The following is a 21,764-nucleotide window of genomic DNA, read 5'->3' on the forward strand; positions in this document are numbered from 1 at the left end:
GGGGGGAAGAGAGAAGGGGATCAGCGTGCTCCCACTTAATGGGCACAATATAAAGGTTTAAGGCACAGCCCCTGGGTGTTGGACACAATTACAACAAGGACTTGACCTCACAAATGCAAACATTGTAACCTGATTGATTGTACCCTTAATCTGACATAGAAAAAAATAAATTGAAAAAATGTGGCTGAATAATATCTTTGTTAATCTTGGGTCACATTTTCACTTGAACCACACAGATAATTGTTGGGACAGAGGGACCTTGCCTGAGGAGGACCTACCTGGTAGTGCTCTCATCTTTTGTCACCCTCTTATCTTTGCTAGAAATGGTGGCGTAGTGTAGGCAGGGGGTTCATGAGTTACTCAGCTTCATTTAGCCAGCCCCCTTTTGCTTTTGTTTTGTTTCAATTTATATTGCTTTTTCTCCTCAAATTTATATTACTTTTGGGTTTTTTTGTGTTTTGATGTTATTACTTGAAGTCTTCTTTAATTTTCTTTTTCGCAGTTAATGTGTGTTAACAAAGTAGAACTCTTGACTGATGGCTTGCTGTGTTGCTGTCAGTCACAGTGATGTAGCTGTGATTCAGAAAGCCTTTCTTGCTCCACCTAATTTATCCTATAAATTCATGTCATTTAGTGTGACCTGTTTAAAACCACCTGTCACCTTGAAAGTGGACAAGGCCTTTCTGTTGTTGTAGCTTTGCGTCCTGATGGATGAGGGCGTGGCAGACAGCATGTGGGTCTTAGTATAACATTTGGTCATCTCATCTTGTATTTATCTACTTGTGACTCGTCTTTAGGAGTTAGCTGATTTAATGAAGTTTTATCAATTGTTTTTATCAAAACAAATCTAATTGCGATCAACCAAACCACCATTTGAAGGAAAAGGGAATACAATTTTTAAAAAGGCACATTTTCTTTGGTTGTGTAAAGTGAGGTCTACATTTAATGGAAAATGCTAGGTTACCGTGGGAGGAAATGTGGTTAAGGAGGAAAAATGATATGAATAAGTGTAAGTTTATCAAAGCGTGAAGGACAGGATTTGTTGATTTATTGATTTTGATTGTAGAGATGGATTTACATTTAACTTTATTCACACACACATTACATAGTGTATCTCTAATGTTTTAGGTGTTTTGCAGAGCTCTTTGAGCCATTTATCAGCATGTAATATCCGGGAAGTTAAAGCATAAGGAAGTATAAAGTTGGAGTTAAACAGTGTGTTAATAAAAGAGTGTGGAGTGGGTCTTTACCTCAGGTTTGCTAACTCATTAAAGTATTCTGTTTCTTCAATCCTGAATATCTAAGGGCTCTTTCCTTTTGATACCCACTACAAGAGAATTAGACAGTAGGCTGTGTAAAAAGAACATAATTATTACAACATGGGACTTAGGCTATTTGGATTTTACTTACATTCTGTAATACCTGTAGTATTCAGTATGGTACCATCGTATAGATGTGCCCTCTTGGATCTTCTGGGGTATTTTTCTTTAGCAAGCGAGCCTAATGTTCTTTACCCCTTTGGGCTGTGTTGGAGAGAGAGCCTTAGATGGTCATTTCTGTGTCTTTTACAGGTACACTGACCCCAGGTGCACTGTTGTGTAGTGGCAGTTCTAGAGGAGGAGGTGGTATGGGAATGGTTGATCTCCAGAGCTAGGAAGAGAATGGGGAAAAAGAATGTTTGGCCAGGAGGGACCAGGGCATCTTAGAAGATAGCCTGTTATTCCAAGAAACAATAGTTAGAGAATATATAGCAAGCGGTTCTTGTCATAAAGATGATATATACTGAGGCTTTCTCAAATGTAATATGCACTGATCTCTGATTAAGAATGCTTCATTTACATCTGGGTTCATGTGGGATATTGGTCTATAGTTTACTTTCAGTATCATTGACTGGTCTTAGTAGAGCAATTCTGGTGTTGTGAAATGAGAAACATTTCCTCCTCTTCTATTTTCTGGAAGAGATTATATAGACTTGGTAATATTTCTTCCTTAAACGTTTGGTATTCACCAGTGACCCATCTGGCTCAGGTGTTTTCTAGATTAGAAGCTTAATTTTTTGCACAGGACATAGGACATTTTCAAATGTCCTGTGTGTGTATGGTTAAGAAGACTAGTCAGATTGTAAAGCCCTTAATTAAAACCACATGTGCTGATTCTGGGGTGCAGAGTGTGCATAAGTAGCATCTACTTTCAGTCTGATGTGTAAGAGTTGTAGCACTTTACATCTCTAGACTGTATCATTCTACACTTTTGTATGTATCACTGACATGTTCGGCTCCTCTATTCGTCTCTCATTTTCCTGAAGTAAAGGGTGGAAGAATTTGACAGGTATCTTTTCAGTAGACAAAAATATGATATGAAATCTCCATGTTATAAAAGAACTCTTAAGTAATACTTGTTCTTCTACTCTCCTACCCTTCCACACTAATGTGCTTGGAAATGTGATACAATGTGTCAGAACTGGCTCCCCCAAGCTTTGTGACCATGGATTCAGCCTCACCTCTGAAATGCTGAAATCATAGGTTTGCTCTGAGGATTAAATAAGCAAACCCATGTAAAGTGCTTAGCATGTGTGCATGTGCACATAAAGTGCTCAACAACTATTTAATTACCATCTCTGGAAGAACGGAGTCAGAATTTTGACTAGAAAATCCCGTCCCAGGCAAAGCTTAGCCACAAGTGGTCATTTTGTATTGGCTAACTGGAAGCAGCAGCCTGCACAGAACCTTTCAAGGAAGACGGTGCTTGTGTCAGACCTGGCGTGTGTCAGGTGCTCATTGACAACCTGCACCTCACCTGGGCCTCTATTGCACTGTGATATTTAAAAGCTTATGGGTGTTTATTTACACTACGCTGTGCTTTTACAGCTTTTTTAAAAAGACCAGATATGCAGTTTTGCTACCACTTTCAGCTCAATTTGGATACATTAGATAGCTTATGTGTCTAGCACTTAAAGCTTAGATCAAATTGATCCTAAAAATATAAACTACCTTTTTAAGTGTGAATTTCCAAAAGTAAATTATACCTAGAGATTAGAAAAGAACTTGCCATATTTCATGTCCGTGTCTAGATAGCTTTTGGTCTGTATTACTAGCCTACTTTAAACTCTCTTTTGAATATAGATTGAGGACAGGTAAAAATGCAGATCAGACATTTATATTCTACATTTACTAAGTTTCACATGTACTCTTGGTTAAGATGCACCACAGGTGTAATCCCACCAATCACTCTCCCTGAAATGCCAGGAAGGCTATGTTAACCAGTGTGATGAAAATGTGTCAAATGGTCTATAAAACCAGGGTATGGTGCCCCATGATCGCATTAATGTACACAGCTATGATTTCATAATAATAATAATAAAAAAAAATCTTCCCCAGGGGGAAAAAAAAAGAATGCAGATCAGCAGGAAGCTTTGAAAGATTTTACACCATTTCCTGCTCCCTACCCAGGAGTGTATTAAAGCAGAAAGCCTGTGTCTTGATTGATATTCTGTCTTAGGTTTCAGGAGAAAATTATCCCCGAGGTTCATATTTCAGACAAAATCACTTAATGCAATTCATAGCTGAGTTAGCCTCCATTTTGAGCTGTGTTCTATTGTGTTTGACCCTAGTGGCAATAAATGGAGTCCATTTTTGTCTCCTGATAAGAAATAGTTTTCCTATTGATGTTAAAATTCACAGTGGCTTTCATTAAACTCCAGAGGGGAGAAATATATTTAAACTTCAGTAGCATAGTAGAACCTTCTTTTCTATTCCTTTACTTTATACATAATAATATACATGTGTTCTCTTCCAAAGTAATGTGAATGGATTTTCTATATTTTTACATTCTTTTCAACTGTACCTCAAGGGCTTTTCCATGTTGGCCACATGCTCTGAGGAGGGAATACTGGACTGGGAACTGGAGTTCTTGGATCACTGCCCGTGGCCTCAGTTTCCTCTTCTGTAAGGAAATTAGATTGTCTTTAAGAGCTTCTCTAGCTTAACATTATATGAGTGCATCTACTTTCCCTCATTTTGTATCTTAGATAGATTATGTAAGGGGGGTGTTTTCCTCATACATTTCTAAAAGTAATTTGAAGTCTGACTTGTAAAACCTTTATCTCAACACAGTATTTGGGTGGGCGGGACAGGACAATAAAACCTGTGATAGGCAAGGCCCAGTGGCTCACACCTGTAATCCTATCACTCTGGGAGTCTGAGACAGGTGGATTGCTTGAGCTGAGAAGTCCAGGTCCAAGAAGGCCTGAGTAAGAGTGAGACCCTGAGAAAACTTTTTCTTAGAAAAACTAGCCCGGCATTGTGTAGGGAGGCTGAGGCAAGAGGATAGCTCAAGAGTTTGAGGTTGCCATGAGCTATAAGGATGCCACCATGCTCTACTCAGGGCAGTGGTAAGATTCTGTCTCAAAAAAAGAAAAGCAAACCTATGATGATGTGACAGTAGTCAGGAAAAGATCTGTATGTTTTGGGAGGTGTTTGGGTCAATACTTGATATGGGAAGTACTCGAACTCCTATTATTTAAAGCCTTAAGTTAGTACTTTTATTTTACTTTGTGGATAAGGAGTGTACAGTGTGCTGCACAGAGGATCTGTTCTGTGTGAACAGGATTCTTAGTGCATTAGTAAATATAACGTTATATGTCAATGACTAATATGATTGTGCATGTGATGATTAATTTCTTGCGGGTTTTCAGTAAGTTACAACACATCATTTCCTCTCCTTATTTTTGCATTTTTTTCCTGCCTCCTCCTATTATCCCTTTCTGAAAAGAGGCAAATGATGGTCGTAAAATTTTAAAGCAATATGAAATTTTAAAGCAATATGAAATACTTGAAAGCCATTCATCAGCTAAGTGGAAAAGAATTATTTTTGACTTTAAATTTTCTTTGGGATTTCTTAGGATCTGTTCTTTTAGTTACAATGCAATTCATTTGTAACATCTGATCTCAGTTGCGAAGGTTTTGCTAAAGCATACATCATTTGATATTTTAAAATGGGCTTCCTCGGAACGCATTTATCATTTATTTGAGAAAAGTAGTCTGTGAGCTGTTCCTGTTTGATACTATGTAAAAACACAGAATATGTTTAGATCCAAGACACTTAGATCTTCTAAAAGGAGTTACAAGCCTAGTGAATGTAGCAGTAAAGCAGTAGCTTTGGTGATTTGTGGTAGGGTGGAGGTTTGCTGGATTTTTGTGCTTGGGGTCTTTAGCTTGGCTTTATGACAAGTTAATTAAAGTATGCTGTTGCTCTGCAGTTTGACCACTGAATCATTCCTTTCTTTCTCTCTCCTCTTTCTCTCACATCTCTCCATCCGTCTCTCAGAAGATGAAAAGGCAAAGAGAGAAGTATCTTCCTGGACTGTAGAAGGCGATATTAACACTGACCCTTGGGCAGGTTATCGGTATACTGGTAAACTCAGACCACATTATCCACTGGTGAGTAAATAAGGTAATGAGAATTTAACATTCTAACTTTCAGTTTTCTGTAAATGGTACTTACAATTTGTTTTCCAATAGTGAATCAGGTAATCAGGGTTAGGCTTGCAAAGGAACTTGTGTTCTAGCTCTTCAGGTGCATTATTTTGGAGCTTGGAGGGATAAGTGGCAATGGTGGAAGAAGTGGAAACATTTTTAAGCGAAAGACTAAAACTTCTAATTTTAAAAATGCCTGGGGTAATTTGGGAATAGCTATTATGTGACCAGAGTGATGGTAGTGTATAGAGTTGTTTCTTGGTATCTGTAGGGGATTGGTTCCAGGACAGCTACCTCCACCCTGTGCAAAAACTAAAATCTACCTGTTAAATCAGATCCCTTTAAGTCAGCCCTTTGCTGTCGACTGCTTGTGTAGCTGTGGATTCTGCATCAGTGGACTCAGCCAAATGTAAATAAGTATTTTTCATCCAAAATTGGTTGAATCCAGGACATAGAGCCTGCAGATATGGAGGGTTGATTGTATTACACTTCCCCCCAATTTTTTATTCTAATGTACTTCTACCTTAATTTAGGTGAGGCTTTTCTGCACTTTTTTTCCCTTCCTGTGTTCTTGGCAGATAGGAGTCCCGAGTTTTAACGTGTGTATTCACTGAAGTTGGACTCTATTTGTCATCCTTAAATATTTAAATTCTCTTTATTGATGATTCTCTTTTAATAAAGGGAATACATTTTTAATTTCAAAAATTTGGAAAAATATAAAAAACATCAAGTCTCTTTAATTCTACCTTCCAGACACAACGACTAGGAACATGTTGGTGTGTATTTATTTGGAGACATGTTATTATTGTGAGCACTTTGTGGGTCTTCATCTAACTTTTTTTTTTTTTTTTGAGACAGAGTCTTACTGTGTCACCCTCGGTAGAGTGCTGTGGTGTCACAGCTCACAGCAACCTCAAACTCTTGGGCTTAAGTGAGTCTCTTGCCTCAGCCTCCCAAGCAGCTGGGACTACAGGTGCCCGCCACTGTACCGAGCTATTTTTTTGTTATAGTTGTTATTGTTTGGCAGGCCCAAGCCAGGTTCAAACCTTCCAGCCCTGGTGTATGTGGCTAGTGCCCTAGCTGCTGAGCTACAGGCACTGGGCTGTTTATCTAATCTTAATCCTTAGGGGCCTTGGCCACTTTCCCCTTTATTAAATCTCCCACGAAATGGGTGGCATTAACTCTAAGGAAGCTTAATCTTAATGAAACAAATATATGCTATGATATTTAAATTGTTATTTAAAACTATTTTCATTCAAAAGCTTCTGAATGAGCTTCCTTTTAACTCTAATTAATTAATTAATTTTAGTAAATCATTTATAATTAACCTCTGTGATGTCTTTAGATGCCAACAAGGCCAGTGCCAAGTTATATACAAAGACCAGATTATGCTGATCATCCCTTAGGTAAGTTTTACTGTGCTAATTCTTTACATTTCATTTGTGGGCTTGGTGACTATTGCAAAGGGAAGGATTGGTTTTCTTTCATTGTGGGGCTTCTAATAAATATAAACATTGTGTTTTGAAGCTGTATTAGAATATTTAAGAGAATTAAAAATTCTTTTCTCATTAGACATCTATCCAGTTCTGAAAACATTTATGTAGCTGTTAAACACTGCATTCAAAAATAATACTGTATTTTTGTTGTTATATCAACTTCCAGATTAAAAAGTTTTGATTTGTAACATGTCTTCCTACCTAAATTAAACAGCATCTATTTACATAAAAGTAGATTATAAAGGCCTGATGAATGTCTGCCCTAAAGACTTTGGACGATAAAAGTAGTAGAAATAGTAACAATGGTGGTGATAACGATAGTTATGATGAGAGTGATGGTGATGATGATTCTGTAATAGTAACTGGTATTTATTTTTGCTTAACTATGTGTCAGGCACTGTGCTAAGTTCTTTGCCATGTGTTACTCCATTTAACACTTTCAACACGCCCGAGGTAGGTTCTGTTGTCTTCTCCATTTTATAGATCATGATAGTGAGAAATACTGAGAAGATAGTGATTGGCAAAATAGATAGTGGAGTAGTCTCTGACCTGGGGGCTTGTACTCATAATTTAAATTAGACTACATGAAATTACGATTTTGCATGTCAAAAATGATTGAATGTCAACAATTCCATGTGATTTGGTCTAGGAAGCTAAGCTATCTTTGCTCTGTTCTCCAAGAAGTGGAGAACTTCATTCAGTTCTTATGGATGTAAGTTTAAAATTCAGTTAAATCCCACTATTCCACAAAAATTGAAGGAAAAGATGATCCAAATGATAGAAGACTGCTCTGGATGTATAATTTTATTACTCTATTTAATATTCTTAAATATAATATTAACTCATATTTTTAAAAATATACATAAAGAAGGTAAATTCTAATAGAATAAAATGTTATGCAATGACAAGTTTGTCCTTCTCCTTAGAAGTAACCACTATTACCAGTTTCTTACAGAACTTTATTTTTTTTCTTACAGAACTTTAAAGACATATTCTATATATGTCAACACATTAGAGCCTCCCCCATTTATCCACAGAAGGAACAAACTATACATACCTTTCTGTGTTCTCTTATACTCCGTATAAGCCCAGATAATGCAGTCTCTTTTTAGTGACTAAAGTATTCCATTATGTAGTTGTGTCATAATTTATTGAAATAGGCTTCTGCTGATGGACATTTAGATTATGTCCTGGGTTTCCTTCTACCAGTTTGACTTCGGTAATTGTTTTTGTATTTATATCTTTGTCCGTGTGTGAGAGTATCTTTGTAGGTTAATGACGTCAAGTAAAATATGCAAATTAGCGTTTTTGATTTTGAGATGTATTATAGATTTCAGAGATTTCTGCCAATTGTTATTTCCATTAAAAACATGAGAGTCGGGTGGCGCCTGTGGCTCATGGAGTAGGGTGCCAGTCCCATATGCCAGAGGTGGCGGGTTCAAACCCAGCCCTGGCCAAAAACCACAAAAAAAAAAAAAAAAAAAAATGAGAGTCTCTTTTCTCCTCTATCTTTCGTAGCATACTGTTTTATCAAGTTTTCTGCTCTTTCCTAATCTGAAAGATGAAAAATGGTATTTTGCTGTTACTTTACTTTGCATTTTTAAATTATGGGTTAGATTGAGCATCTTTTTACATGTTTAAAGTCATTTGTGGGTTTTTTTTTTCTTTTGAACTGTCTATTCATATTCTTAACCTTTTCCCCCTATTAGATTACTAATTTTTTCCATATTAATTTATAAACATTCGTTCTATATTAAGGAAAATGATCTTTTGATATATGTGCTAAAAGTGTTTTTTTCCTAATTGACCATTTATATATCATTATTATAAAAATTTATCAGTGTTTTTCTTTTAAGGTGTGTATGGTTTTATGACTTAGCCCTTTCTGGTTTAGAAGTTAGAAAAGGATTTTCCTATGTTTTCTTTCATTATTTTCATGGTTTCCAATCTTTTTGCCTGTATGATAAAGATTTTTGATCTATCTGAAGATGATTTAGTATTAGGAGTTAAACAAGGATGGAGCTTAATTTTTTCTCACAAAAATACTTGGTTATGACATCACTGGTTATTTAAAAAATTAATCTTTTCCTTACAGATTTGAAATGCAACCAATATCATTATATTGCATTCTTACATGTTTTGGGATTTATTTGGAGTCTATTCTGTTTCAAAAACCTGTGTGTCTAATCATGTGCCGTTGCCAAACTTAATTATTACAGCTATATAATGTTTTAATATTTGGTAGGCCTTGTTGCCCCCACCTTTCCTCTTTTTCAGAATTTTCCTGGCTATTCTTGCATGTTTGTTTTTCCATGTGAAATGTAGAATCAGCTTTGTCTGGTTCCCAAAATTATCCAGTTGGCATTTTTTATTGGGATAGTATTAAGTTTATAGATTAATTTTGGAAGAATTGGCACCTTTACAATATTGAGTCTTCCTATCCAAGAACAGGGTATGTTTTTCTTCTTATTTAAGTCTCCTTTTATGTCTTTCAGTAGTGTTCTCAGATTTTCTTCATATGTCTTTTATTGTTAGTATTTTATCTTTTTAGTTATTTTTGTGAGTTGTATCTTCTGTATTTTTTAGCTCATTATTTGTATGTGGGAAAGTTATTTATTTTGATATATTTACCTTACAAATCTGCCAACTTGCTGAATCCTTACTTCTAGTCATTTACTAGATGATTCTTTTGTTCTTGGGATATATAATCATATCTGAAATTGATGAGAATTTTGTCTTTTCCTTTCTAATTTTATATATCTTATTTTCTGTCTCTTGTTTAATTGCATCTGTTAGTATTGACAGAACAGTGTTAAATAATAGGGCTGATAAAGAGGATTCTGGTATGCTAGTTCTTGGTTTGACATTTATGTTTAGCATGTTAAGGTGGTAGCTGGCCATGCTATCAGAATACCTTTCTGGGTGATTATTTTCCTTCCTTAATTTATGACTGTGATGAATTAGATAAACAGATATGCTAATATTGAACTATTCCTGCCTTCCGGTATGAATTTCGCTTAAATCAAACCATGGTGTATTATATGTTTATTAGATTCTATTTGTTTATATTTTACTTCTTTTGGCCATCAGTACTTTCAAACAAGAGGAATTGGTAATTCTGTTGTTTTTGTCAGATTTTGAAATAATTGCTATACAGGTTTCATTACTTTTAAATTCATGTAAAATTTGAAGTAAGTGATGAATTTCATTAGAAGATTCTTAAACTTTTTTTGACTATGACCCAGAGTGAGAAGTGGGTTTTATAACATGATCTTTGTTATGTGCGTGTAATAGCACTTCACAGCAGCACTTATTCTTACTCTGTATAACCTATTGTTTTCTATTGTATTTATTTACTTTTTGAAAAATGTTAGTTGTAGCCCATTTTAGGTCACAAACTGCACTTTGAAAGACATTGACTTAGGTTTTGCTTCAAAAAATAAATGATATTATTGACTCATTAGTTGTTGCAACAGTTGCTTCAAAAGGTACTGGTTGATCATGAGAACAATTTGTCAGTTTTTATGGTACTGTTCAAATGTGATTCATTTATGGAACTTATTAGCACACTGCCTGGCATATAATAAGTACTCCATAAGTATTGACTAATTTCTAATAGATCTGAGCATTTGTTCTTTAGAATTTTTTCTCCAATTTGTTTAGCTTATTATTTTCATGTTGAAAATATTTTTAAAATAACCTAACCTGGGTCCTCCCAGATTATGAAATACCATTGTGTGAACAGTGAGAAGTGACTAGTATTATGTCATCAGGGATATAATTACGCTACTAAATACATCTTTCCATTCATTTTAGTTTTGCTTACTGATTTTCTATTCCAGGAATGTCTGAATCTGAACAGGCTCTTAAAGGTACTTCGCAAATTAAATTACTCTCATCTGAAGATATAGAAGGGATGAGACTTGTATGTAAGGTAAAAGTTTTGTTCTCTCCCCATCCGTCCAACGAAGCAGCACATGTTTAAGTAGTACTTAGACACAAAGTCAGTGATTTACTGATTGATCAAGATATCAGATATCAGATGTTACAGTGTAAGACTATATATGACACGCTGTACTTATTTTTCATAAAACTTTTATTAGAATATATTTTTAGCCAACAATTCTTTTCTATATAAGTAGCCTATTTGAAAATTAATTTCATAGCTAATCTGTGTTTCAATGATAGTCTTTTTAAGAACCAGGATTTTATGATATTTCTCTTAATGATATTTTTTCCCCCACAAATTTATAATAATGTAAAACAAAGTTTAAGGCTCAGAGAGGGCTGGACTAAAGGTGCTATTGACCTATGATGTATAGTAGCAGTGGCTGTACTTAACAGATGAAATAATGAATTTAGGGCAGTGCCTGTGGCTCAGTGAGTAGGGCGCTGGCCCCATATACTGAGGGTGGCAGGTTCAAACCCAGCCTTGGCCGAACTGCAACAACAACAACAAAAATAGCCGGGTGTTGTGGCAGGCACCTGTAGTCCCAGCTACTTGGGAGGCTGAGGCAAGAGAATCGCCTAAGCCCAGGAACTGGAGGTTGCAGTGAGCTGTGTGACACCACGGCACTCTACTGAGGGCGATAAAGAGAGACTCTGTCTCTACCAAAAAAAGAAAGAAAGAATGAATTTGTATTTCTCTAAAGAAAAATAATTGCTATATTAATACTGTTCATTTAGATGTGGTTTTTGAGATTTTTATGCAGTGCTTTAAAAGTCATTTGATAATTTTCTTTGATAATGTAGAAAATTTTATATACCTGTCACTTATTTGTTGTGCTTCTTTGAGGATCTTCATTCATCTATTCTTTTATTTCTTTCTAACCTTCCCCATTATAGAAACGTGTGAAGATTCAATCTCCACAGTTGATTATTGTTTAGGTTATTTAGAATGTACATTTTTACACAAAAATCACTTCTGCTTACTTACTAAGCCATTTGCCAGTTAGACTAATTATTATTTAAAATGTATACTTATACATTTTATGTATGTATATATTATAAATATATATCTTACAAAATTATAATATTCAAAGAAGATTCATTTGACTAATCTTCCACAAAATCTAAGAGAGTCCAGAAGGTTAATGTTTCTATTTATATTTCATTTCCTTTGAATACATTAAAGTATTCCTTCTTTACAGCTCGCTAGAGAAGTTTTGGATATTGCTGCTGGGATGATTAAACCAGGTGTAACTACTGAAGAAATAGATCATGCTGTACACTTAGTAAGAACTTTATTTTTTATTTAAAAAATTTACATTGTTAAATGTTTTAGACTTCGCAATTAAGGAGACTTAAGTTATAAATAAATGTCTAAAGTAACCTGGTTAAGCTAACTTGGATGCAAGTTTTTGCTTTGCTTCAAATATGGAAAACATTTAACAGTTATTATTCCCATCTCTAAATAATGGTAAGGTCAGAAATGAGCTTGAAATATCTTGTTTCTGAAATCTCACATTTATAAGCCTTTAGTTCAGCTTTTATACATAGTAAAAGGATTACTTTTTATCAGTGTTTTAATTAAATCATGCCACTACATACATCAACTCTTATGAAATGAAAGAAAGTGGTCTAGTAAATATAATAGGTGTTTTTTTTTTAACGTAAAAATTTTCTACCTATCAAAGACGAGTAGCCAAGTACACATATAGAAACAGAATGTTCACAAAAGAAGAATGGTGACTATTTAATACAACACATGGAAAATGGACCATACTTGTTTTAGTAATCCAACAAATGCGGATTGTAAAGACCTAGTAAATTAGTTAAGTATTTTTAAAGATGTTTTTATCCATTGCTTGTGTGGAGATGATGATGCCAGTCTTTTGCTTGCTGTTGGTATTGTAAATTGGGACAATGCTTTTGACAGGATTTGACAACGTGTCTTGAACTATGAAAAGGTTTATAAATTTTTCTATTCCCAATTTTGTAAATCCTGATATTGGGGTATTATCCATCAGTTAGTATACAGCGTAGAGCTTGCAGTAATGACATTTGAGAGTTCTAAGAGCCAGACACTCTTTTAACACATTAACTGCCATGTGAGTTATATTTAAGCCTACTTTTGTGCCTAGGGCAGTGGTTCTTAACCTTCCTAATGCTGCAGTGTATTTTTACTGTTAAAAAGGGGTCGTGACCCACAGGTTAAGAACTGCTGGCCTAGGGGCTTGTGAAGCATATATAACTCACATGTCTCTGGACCTAATAAATCACCATGATGTCTGGGCACCCATTACTCAGTGGTGAGGGCGCTGGCCACATGCACTGGGGCTGGTGAGTTTGAACTCTGCCCGGGCCTGCTAAACAGCAACAACTGCAACAAAAAAATAGCCGGGCGTTGTGGCGGGTGCCTGTAGTCCCAGCTACTAGGGAGGCTGAGGCAAGAGAACTGCTTGAGCCCGAGTTTGAGGTTGCTATGAGCTGTGACGTCACAGCACTCTACAGAGGGTGACAAAGTGAGACTCTGTCTCAGTAAAAATAAATAAAAAGAATAAAACACCATGGCTGCAAGGAAAAACTTTTTTCTAATGTAGCAGTCAGTGTGTTCAGTGCTTTTCTTTAACTCATTTAGTCTCCCCAGCGCCCTCTGGAGGTAGAGATTGTTACCATCCCTATTTTATAGATAAGGAAACTGAGGAAGAGGGATTAAATTGTCTGAAGTTACTTGGAAATGATGGAATTGACATTTTCAGTCAAGACACTCTAATTCTGTATGTTTTCGACTCTTCCTTATACTGCTATGAGAGGTGTAGAAGTTTATCTGTTAGTAAGGGAAAAGCCATAAGGCATGTAGTTATTAGTTGTAGAAGTTTTTGTAATTGAGGAAACTTCAAATTAATTTAGATTTCCAGTAGTAGTGGAATTGTTAAAGTATAATTATGGTGTATTTTACAAATGGTATTTTACAGAACCATTAGAAAATTACTAGCCTACAGTATGTTGCAGTGTAGAAACAGCAATTGTGTATGCTGTGATGGCTACTGTGTGAGAACATCCAAGTGAAGTAAGGCTTATTATGGAAACCCGGCCATTTTTTCTCTGAGCTTTCATCGTTGTTCCACTGAATGTAGTGATTATTTCTAGAAGTACTTTACCATTTCTTAATTATACTAATAATTCTTTTTTTGGTCATAGGGATATAGGTTTGTTTCTATGTAAGAAATTATAATTATATTAAAACTGCTAATATTACTTTAAATCTTATCCCTTTACTTCAAATAACATGTTTTTAGTTATGCTAAGGTAACATTTGTGTGGTTATTATGTGGGATGAATATCACTTATCTGAAATGCATGGTACATAGAAAGGTTTCAGATTTCAAATCTAATTGGATTTTGGAATATTTGAGTTATACTTAACTCTTTGAGCATCACTAATCTGAAAATTTGAAATCCAAAATTCTCCGTTGAACATTTCCTTTGAACATCTGTTGATTCAAAAGCTTTAAGATTTTGGAGCATTTTGGAGTCTCAGATTAGGAATACTCAAGTTGTATGTGAATTTGATTTTCCTTTGCAAAATTACCGGTAAACCAGTTTGCATATAGTGTATATGATTGGCACAAACTCTGTTTGGATACTGTTTAAGATATATCCACTGTTTCTAAAATAAAATACTAAGTAGGTTCTTTATGGTAGCATCTGTCCAGCTCTTTTGATGTTTTTCGATTTATTCATTGTGTATGTAGTACAGATTAATTTTTTCCTTTTGCACATTCCGATTTATTTTCTGTTTTAATTTGTTATAGGCATGCATTGCAAGAAATTGCTATCCTTCTCCCCTGAATTATTATAATTTCCCTAAATCTTGTTGTACCTCAGTAAATGAAGTCATCTGCCATGGAATTCCAGACAGACGGCCCTTGCAAGAAGGTGATATTGTTAATGGTAAGGAATGTGTAAGTGACTTTTGTCACCATGAGCAAACAAAGTTTGGGGAATCTGTTGGTGACTTGTGTTTTTTTCTTTTTTGACTTGCTTTGTGTACTTAGACTTTTTCCTATTTGAAATTCAGTATAACTCTAAAATCTCCAGAATCCTTTTTGTTACGGTTTTGTGCATGTTGCTTTTGGTATATTTACTTCTAATATGATTGATGTGTTTGGTTCACTTGTGTTTCTATAATGTTAAATCTCATGTGATTGGTAAACAGGTGGAAAATGTCAATGAAATGTGGAAGTGATGTTAGGTCTAGTGTGTTTGGTTTTTGTTTTTGAAGTTCACTAATGGTTTTGAAGGGAAGACATCAGGCCAGGCTGGCTGTCTTCTTTCGTAGTCTTCTCTTCTTCTGCCCCCCCCCCCCCCCGCCGCCCTTTCTTCTCTCCCCCACCCCTTCTTTCTCTGCTTCCCTGCCCTTCCTTTTTGAGACAATAATCTTGCCCTGTTGCCTGGGCTAGAGTGCCATGGCCTCAGTCTAGCTCACAGCAACATTCTCAAACTGCTGGGCTCAAGCAATCTTCCTGCCTCAATCTCCTGAGTGGCTGGGGCTCCGGGAGGCTGCCATCATGGGTGGCTAATGATAGGCTTTCTTACAGATAAGGGGAAACCCTTAGTAATGTAGGAAGACCTTAAGAAAAAAGCTGAGAAATTTGAGAAGTGCCTTTTTCAAGTGAAAGTGGCTTTAAAGACCCTATGTTAAACTGGCTGGAGAAAGAAGCTGTAATTAACAAACACTATTGATGAAGGCTTCCCTACTTAGTGTTTTTAACATTGATACAATCTCTTTGGCAGTCAGATATCTTAAAGGACCTATATAAGGCTACAGAGGCTTGACCAAATGTGCTTACTAGATATACATTTGGAGTATTATATTGATATAGTAGTAAAGTATTCCTAAACATGGGGATAAAGAAATGGATGGATATTCACAAATAATGAAAGGCAAATGGAACTTTTGCCTTTGCCTTTTTTAACTTTTTAAAAAAGTTATAGTACAGTATAAGTTTTTCTATTTACTTATTTCCCAGGAGGAGGAAGAAACTCATTAAAGATAAGTGAAAATTAGGCTGGGTGTGGTGGCTCACACCTGTAATCCCAGCACTCTGGGAGGTCGAGATGGGTGGATTGCCTGAGTTTACAGGTTTGAAACCAGCCTGAGCAAGAGCAAGACCCCATCTCTAAAAATAGCCGGGCATTGTGTTGGGCGCCTGCATTCTCAGCTACTCAGGAGGCTGAGGCATGAGAATTGCTTGAGCCCAAGAGTTTGAGGTTGCTGTGAGCTATGACACCACATAGCACTCTACCAAGTGGGACAAAGTAAGTGAGACTGTCTCAAAAAAAAAAGTAAAAATAGTATTTTGTATTTAATGTCAATGTAACAGAGTCCTTAGTTTAATGTTACTAACTTGGGTTATTTACATTGCATGATTTTTTTTTAAAGTTGTAACTTTATTATTATGATTATTATTTTTAGAGACAGAGTCTCACTTTATCACCCTTAGTAGAGTGCTGTGGCGTCACAGCAGCCTCCAACTCCTGGGTTTAGGCGATTCTCTTGCCTCAGCCTCCCGAGTAGCTGGGACTATAGGCGCCTGCCAGTATTGTCTGGCTATTTTTTTGTTGCAGTTTGGCTGGGGTTGGGTTTGAACCCACCACCCTCGGTATATGGGGCCGGTACCCTACCCACTGAGCCACAGGCGCTGCCCACCTTACATGATTATATCCTGAATACATTTTTCTTCTGCTACAAATGATCTAATTACTATAAGAGTATAAAAACCCACTATCTGACTTGTGCTGCACGTCCATATTCTTATTCTCCACAGTGAGTAATACTAAACTCATGCATTAAACTCAAGGAGTTTCTGTTGGGCCATAACTCTTTATCCCTGGATGTCTGATCAGAGAATGTAGGAGTCATCTTTTTCATTAAGCTGCTTGATGCTGATATGTTGGAAAACTCGGTTTTGTTTGAAAATGAAAATAAGTGAGGTCTTTATATGCACATTCTCTTTCAGTGGACATCACTCTTTATCGCAATGGTTATCATGGAGACCTGAATGAGACATTTTTTGTTGGAGACGTGGATGAGGGAGCGCGGAAACTCGTTCAGACCACGTATGAGTGCCTGATGCAAGCCATTGATGCAGGTCAGCCTCAGCGCTGGGGACCCATTGGCACTGCTGTGCGTCCGTGTGCCACGTCTGACCCATCACTGCAGTGCTGTGCATTCTTTGTACCTCCAGCTTTGCCTCTTCCTGAGTTCTCAGGGTTTTAGCAGTAATGGATGTGAGGGTGATTTGAGAATCCCTTGACGGTGATGGACCAGAAGAATGCTTGTCATCCTGTGTCTCTTTGATTTGTGATTTATCTCCCTTTCTTTGCCTGATCAATGAGGAGTGTACAAATGGTTTTTAAGTGCATTTTTTATTCTACTTTTTAATTCTTTCAACTATGTAAATAATTATGTTCCCCTGATAAAAATAAATGAAAACTGAAGATTATGCGAGAAAAATGGGTGATTCTTTGTTACCATTGCACCCCACCCCCCTTGCTTCTCATAGCTTTTTCTTGTGAGAGGTATCCACTGTTAACATTTAGGTTTTCTCTCTCCTGTGCACTAATATGCACTAATATGTACCCATGTACATGTGCATATTTAATAAACTTAAATGAAATTGAAATATTCTGTAATTTGGTATTTTTACAACTAATAATATCTGAGAGATTTTTCCAAATTAGCTTACATACATCAATCTAACTCATCACTTTAATGGCCATGTATTATATTCTGTTGTATCAAAATTTCTCTGTTTCCCTACTGGATTTTGGTGATTTCCAGGTTTCTTGTTATGTTAGTACTGGGTAGAGATGTGAGTATTTCTGCAGGGTTTTTCTCAGGTTGTCTGTCTTTATCTATACAGACAACTTATCCAGGCTTTTTGTCTACTCACTGTCTCCTGGGGATGAGAGAAGGAAAGGAAAGCTGTTAACAATGGATTGTTGGAGTTGCTAACAGACCATTAATAAAAAGACAGACAGCTTGCCAGTTAAATCCTTACCATTTGCACTTTACTATTCAGTGTATTATCTTGCTTCCTCCCATCCCCTCCAGAAAACCCTGCTATATCAACAGTGTACTGAACAGGACAAAGTTTTTAGACAAATATAACAAATGTCTCTAATAACTTTGATCAGTTATTTTTATTATTTTTAATTCTTTAACATGCATGGGAGATGGTAAAGTTTTTACTAATTCAGTAAAGTTGGAAGAATAAAAATGAAAGTATATATTTTTGTGTATCAATATGTGAAATTTTTTTTAGCATTCACTATTGATTATTTTAATATTCAGCGACACATGGATTGTGAGAATAGAATTTCACTGTTTAGTTTCTCATTTGTGGAAGCTTCAGTTTTAAATAATTTTTAGGGTATCTGCCAGATGATATGTTTAATGTTTACATCATTTTTGCTTTTTGATTGAAAAAGCCAGGCGTCTGGAATGGGGTTTTGCAAAGACACCTGACTAGGTAACAGGAACCTTTCAGAAAGTAGCACCTTCATAACAGTAGGAGACAATCAAAGTGGCTTTATCTCTGCACAGAGCCCTTTGTATATGTCATTCTTGCTTCCCACTTTCTACCAATGTGACTGCTTACGTTGGTGTAGAGTGCTGGAGAGTTTGAAAAGTTGTTGAAATCAACCTTGTAGAGTTTCTTAATCTATGCATATAATGCATGTTGGGCCCGAGACTACTTTTTTGTCGTAGGGACCTGTTCTATGCACTGTAAGATTCTTAGCAGCTGGCTGTGTGGCCTCTGTGTGCCTTGGTGTTCTTACCTGTAAATTTAGGCACAAAGGCATATAAAGTGTGTAGAAAGGCTCCTGGCACATAGATAGTAATTGCTTAGTAAGTGTTAGTGGTCATTACTCTTTGTCACAAATCTTCTTTTTCTTTTCAGTCAAACCTGGTGTTCGATACAGAGAATTGGGAAACATTATTCAGAAGCATGCCCAAGCAAATGGGTTTTCAGTTGTTCGAAGCTATTGTGGGCATGGAATCCACAAGCTTTTTCATACAGCCCCCAATGTACCCCACTATGCCAGTAAGTACTATCCAAAGATTTGGAATATGCTAATCGTTTATTCAACAAATATTCATTCATACAATTAATAGGACTTACTTTTTTTTGCTCATTAATCCATTTTCTGGATCAGACTTCCAAAATGTATATTTATTCAAACATAATTCATGTTCATGTCTTATTCACATAATAGTCCGTGGCAGGTATTGTTGGTCACTGTGGGGCAAGGCAGTTACTCTGAGATCCGTGCTCTGTCATCTTCAACCTGTGGTTTTAAGGGTCACCTTGGGAGTTGCCCTTCTAGTCAAAAGATGGTGAAGGAGAGAGAAGCTTCTGAAGGGGTATGGTTGGAAGTTTTAATGAGTTAGCCTGAAATTGGCATAAATGACTTACATTTATTTTCCATTGGTAAGAATTCAATCACATGGCTGCATCTAACTGTAGGGGAGGTTGGGAAATGTAACGTAGTTGAGTACTCTGGACTAAATTTGGCCAACACTGAACAGTTTGCCAAGGTCTAGCAGTAACTGTACTGACTGAGTAGGTGAAATCAGTTCATCTTGCTTGGTTTGCATTCTTAATGTATGTCAGGTCCTGCATTACCTTTCCTCAAGTTGAGTGCAAGCCAGATGATAGAATAACTAAGGTAACAGTCTCTTCCAGAAGGTGTCTTCCAGTGTCTTCTCTGAGCTATTAGACTGTGCAGAAGTGAGTCTGTTACTTAGTGCCAGAAATAAAAGCTGTCCACAGTAGGTGACCTGGAAAGAATTTAGTGTGTGTATGTCGAACAGTGGTAAACACGTTTGTGTATTTCTTTATGCTAAAGTGTACATCTGTGCAGTAGTAGGAAGTGGTACCTTCCTTAGAATTCTTAGGAGGATTAAGTGAGATAATACATGGAAAGCACTTTGAAAACTCTGCACGAAAAGCATTGAATGTTAATTTTTAGAAGGACAGCGCTTGTGTGCATTATCTCATTTGATCATCACAACTCTTTGGATAATTTCTTAGCCTTTTTAAAAAATAATTCTGTGCTTACAGAGGTGATTTATTTGCTCAAGGTCACATAAACTAGTAATTAAATGCCAGAGCTAGCATTGGTACCTGGATTCTGTCTGGCTTTTTGGGGTCAGTCTTTTCTCCTATACTTCATGCTTGTGAGTAAGGACTGAAGAAATTTGGCACTGGGTCTCCTGTGGGAGCACCGAAGAATGGTTGAGATTTTGTTTGGTGCAGGGGATTTGCTTTGGTTCCAAGTAGAGGGGAAGCATGAATAGGTGCTTCAAATTGAGGTGAGCAGAGACAGGATAAGCTTGGCTGAGTGTTACGTGTTAAGGATTAGCTGTGGGCAGTGCCTGCGGGGTAAACGCCTGCCTTCATCTGGAGGATTCTTCAGAAACATTTTTTGGGCAGAAGAGTAGCTTGGTGAATGAAGCTGGCATTTTGGGAAGACTCATCTGGTAGTGGTGTCTAGGATGCATTGCGGATGGAAGCGACTCAAGGTAGGCTAATGGGCAGTTATTGTTGTAGTTCAGGTGTGAGGCAGTCAGGTCCTAGACCACTGTTTTTCAAACTTTTTTTATCTCACAGCACACTTGAACCTATAATTAAACTTCCGTGGCTGTTTAGAAAAGAAAGAGGAAAAAGAGAGAATACACTTACTGTGCTTTGAACTTCTTTCACAAATAATTTAATTAATCTTTAAAAAATGTCACGGCACACCAGTTGAAAATCGCTGTCCTACAGGTGCATAATTGTGGAAAGAAGGTGAAATGAGGGAGAAACCTCAACAGGACAAGCTGGAGCAGTTACTCAGAGCACAGCATGTGATATCTATCAATAAGCATTTACTAGCAGATCACATAATTCTTCCATATTTAAGCTGTGAATTGTGTTTGAAATAAAAGCTAGCAAAATAAATAGGTAACTTCTTTTGTTCTTGGTAAGCCCTGTAATCAACTGAATGTTATTCCCTTTCAAAGAATGGAAGTAGCTGTTTTGATCACAGTGCTGTCTGTGAGAGTGTGTGTGTAAGTGAAGGGGATGGAATGAAAAGAGTCTCTTTACTTGGAGAGGCAACACAGCTTGGTTTTAGAGGTGGATTCGGGGGGATGTTGAAGACAGAAGCATTTATGGTAGAAGAGGATATGGGCAGTGGTGGTGGTGTTAGCAAAATGTGATGCCACTGATGTGTAAGAGATGCCATCTGATGCTATCAGCATTTAATTAGATGTCAGAAATCTGAATAAAGAAGCAAGGACCAGGTATACCATTTATATATTTGGTATGTTTATGAAGGGTCAGTCAGGTATATATAAGTAAATCAGGTGTATATAAGTGAAAATGTGTTGTGATTGCTTTAAGGAAGTGTTAAGAGAAACTGCTGAGGAATTTTTTATATAGCAGAGATAACTATTGAAATGTAAATAATTTGTGCTTTGGTTTGTAACTTTATATTACTGACCAAAATAGGGAGGAACCAGGAAATTGTCGTGTAATTTTCGTCTACCTCTTCTGTGTAAGAGAAGTCCTTGTTAGTTGTGAGTAAATTTGCTTCTTTACTTCATCAGTGGTTCTCAACCTGTGGGTCACGACCCACAGGAACTGTATTGTATTAAAAGGTCGCAGCATTAGGAACGTTGAGAACCACTGATTTAAGTCATTAATGGTTGGGAGGAAATGATAACATCTCACAGTTAGAATATACAGGCGTGCCTTGGAGATACTGCATGTTTGGTTTTAGACTGGTTCTCAACCTT

At 36.5% G+C, this 21,764-nt stretch overlaps 1 protein-coding gene across 2 annotated transcripts in view; it reads left to right on the top strand.

Moving 5' to 3' along the window:
* The window catches only part of METAP1 (methionyl aminopeptidase 1), a 58,754-nt gene that overhangs the window by 27,548 nt on the left and 9,442 nt on the right, over nucleotides 1-21,764 (top strand). For both annotated transcript variants that reach the window (XM_053554066.1, XM_053554148.1), the window contains exons 3-9: nucleotides 5,326-5,438; nucleotides 6,820-6,880; nucleotides 10,813-10,904; nucleotides 12,121-12,204; nucleotides 14,728-14,866; nucleotides 16,936-17,067; nucleotides 18,883-19,026. In XM_053554066.1, the coding sequence (XP_053410041.1) occupies nucleotides 5,326-5,438; nucleotides 6,820-6,880; nucleotides 10,813-10,904; nucleotides 12,121-12,204; nucleotides 14,728-14,866; nucleotides 16,936-17,067; nucleotides 18,883-19,026 (765 nt within the window). The remainder of the gene's footprint in view (nucleotides 1-5,325; nucleotides 5,439-6,819; nucleotides 6,881-10,812; nucleotides 10,905-12,120; nucleotides 12,205-14,727; nucleotides 14,867-16,935; nucleotides 17,068-18,882; nucleotides 19,027-21,764) is intronic.

This window comes from Nycticebus coucang, chromosome 1, assembly GCF_027406575.1.
Source record: "Nycticebus coucang isolate mNycCou1 chromosome 1, mNycCou1.pri, whole genome shotgun sequence".
Classification (NCBI taxonomy): domain Eukaryota; kingdom Metazoa; phylum Chordata; class Mammalia; order Primates; family Lorisidae; genus Nycticebus; species Nycticebus coucang.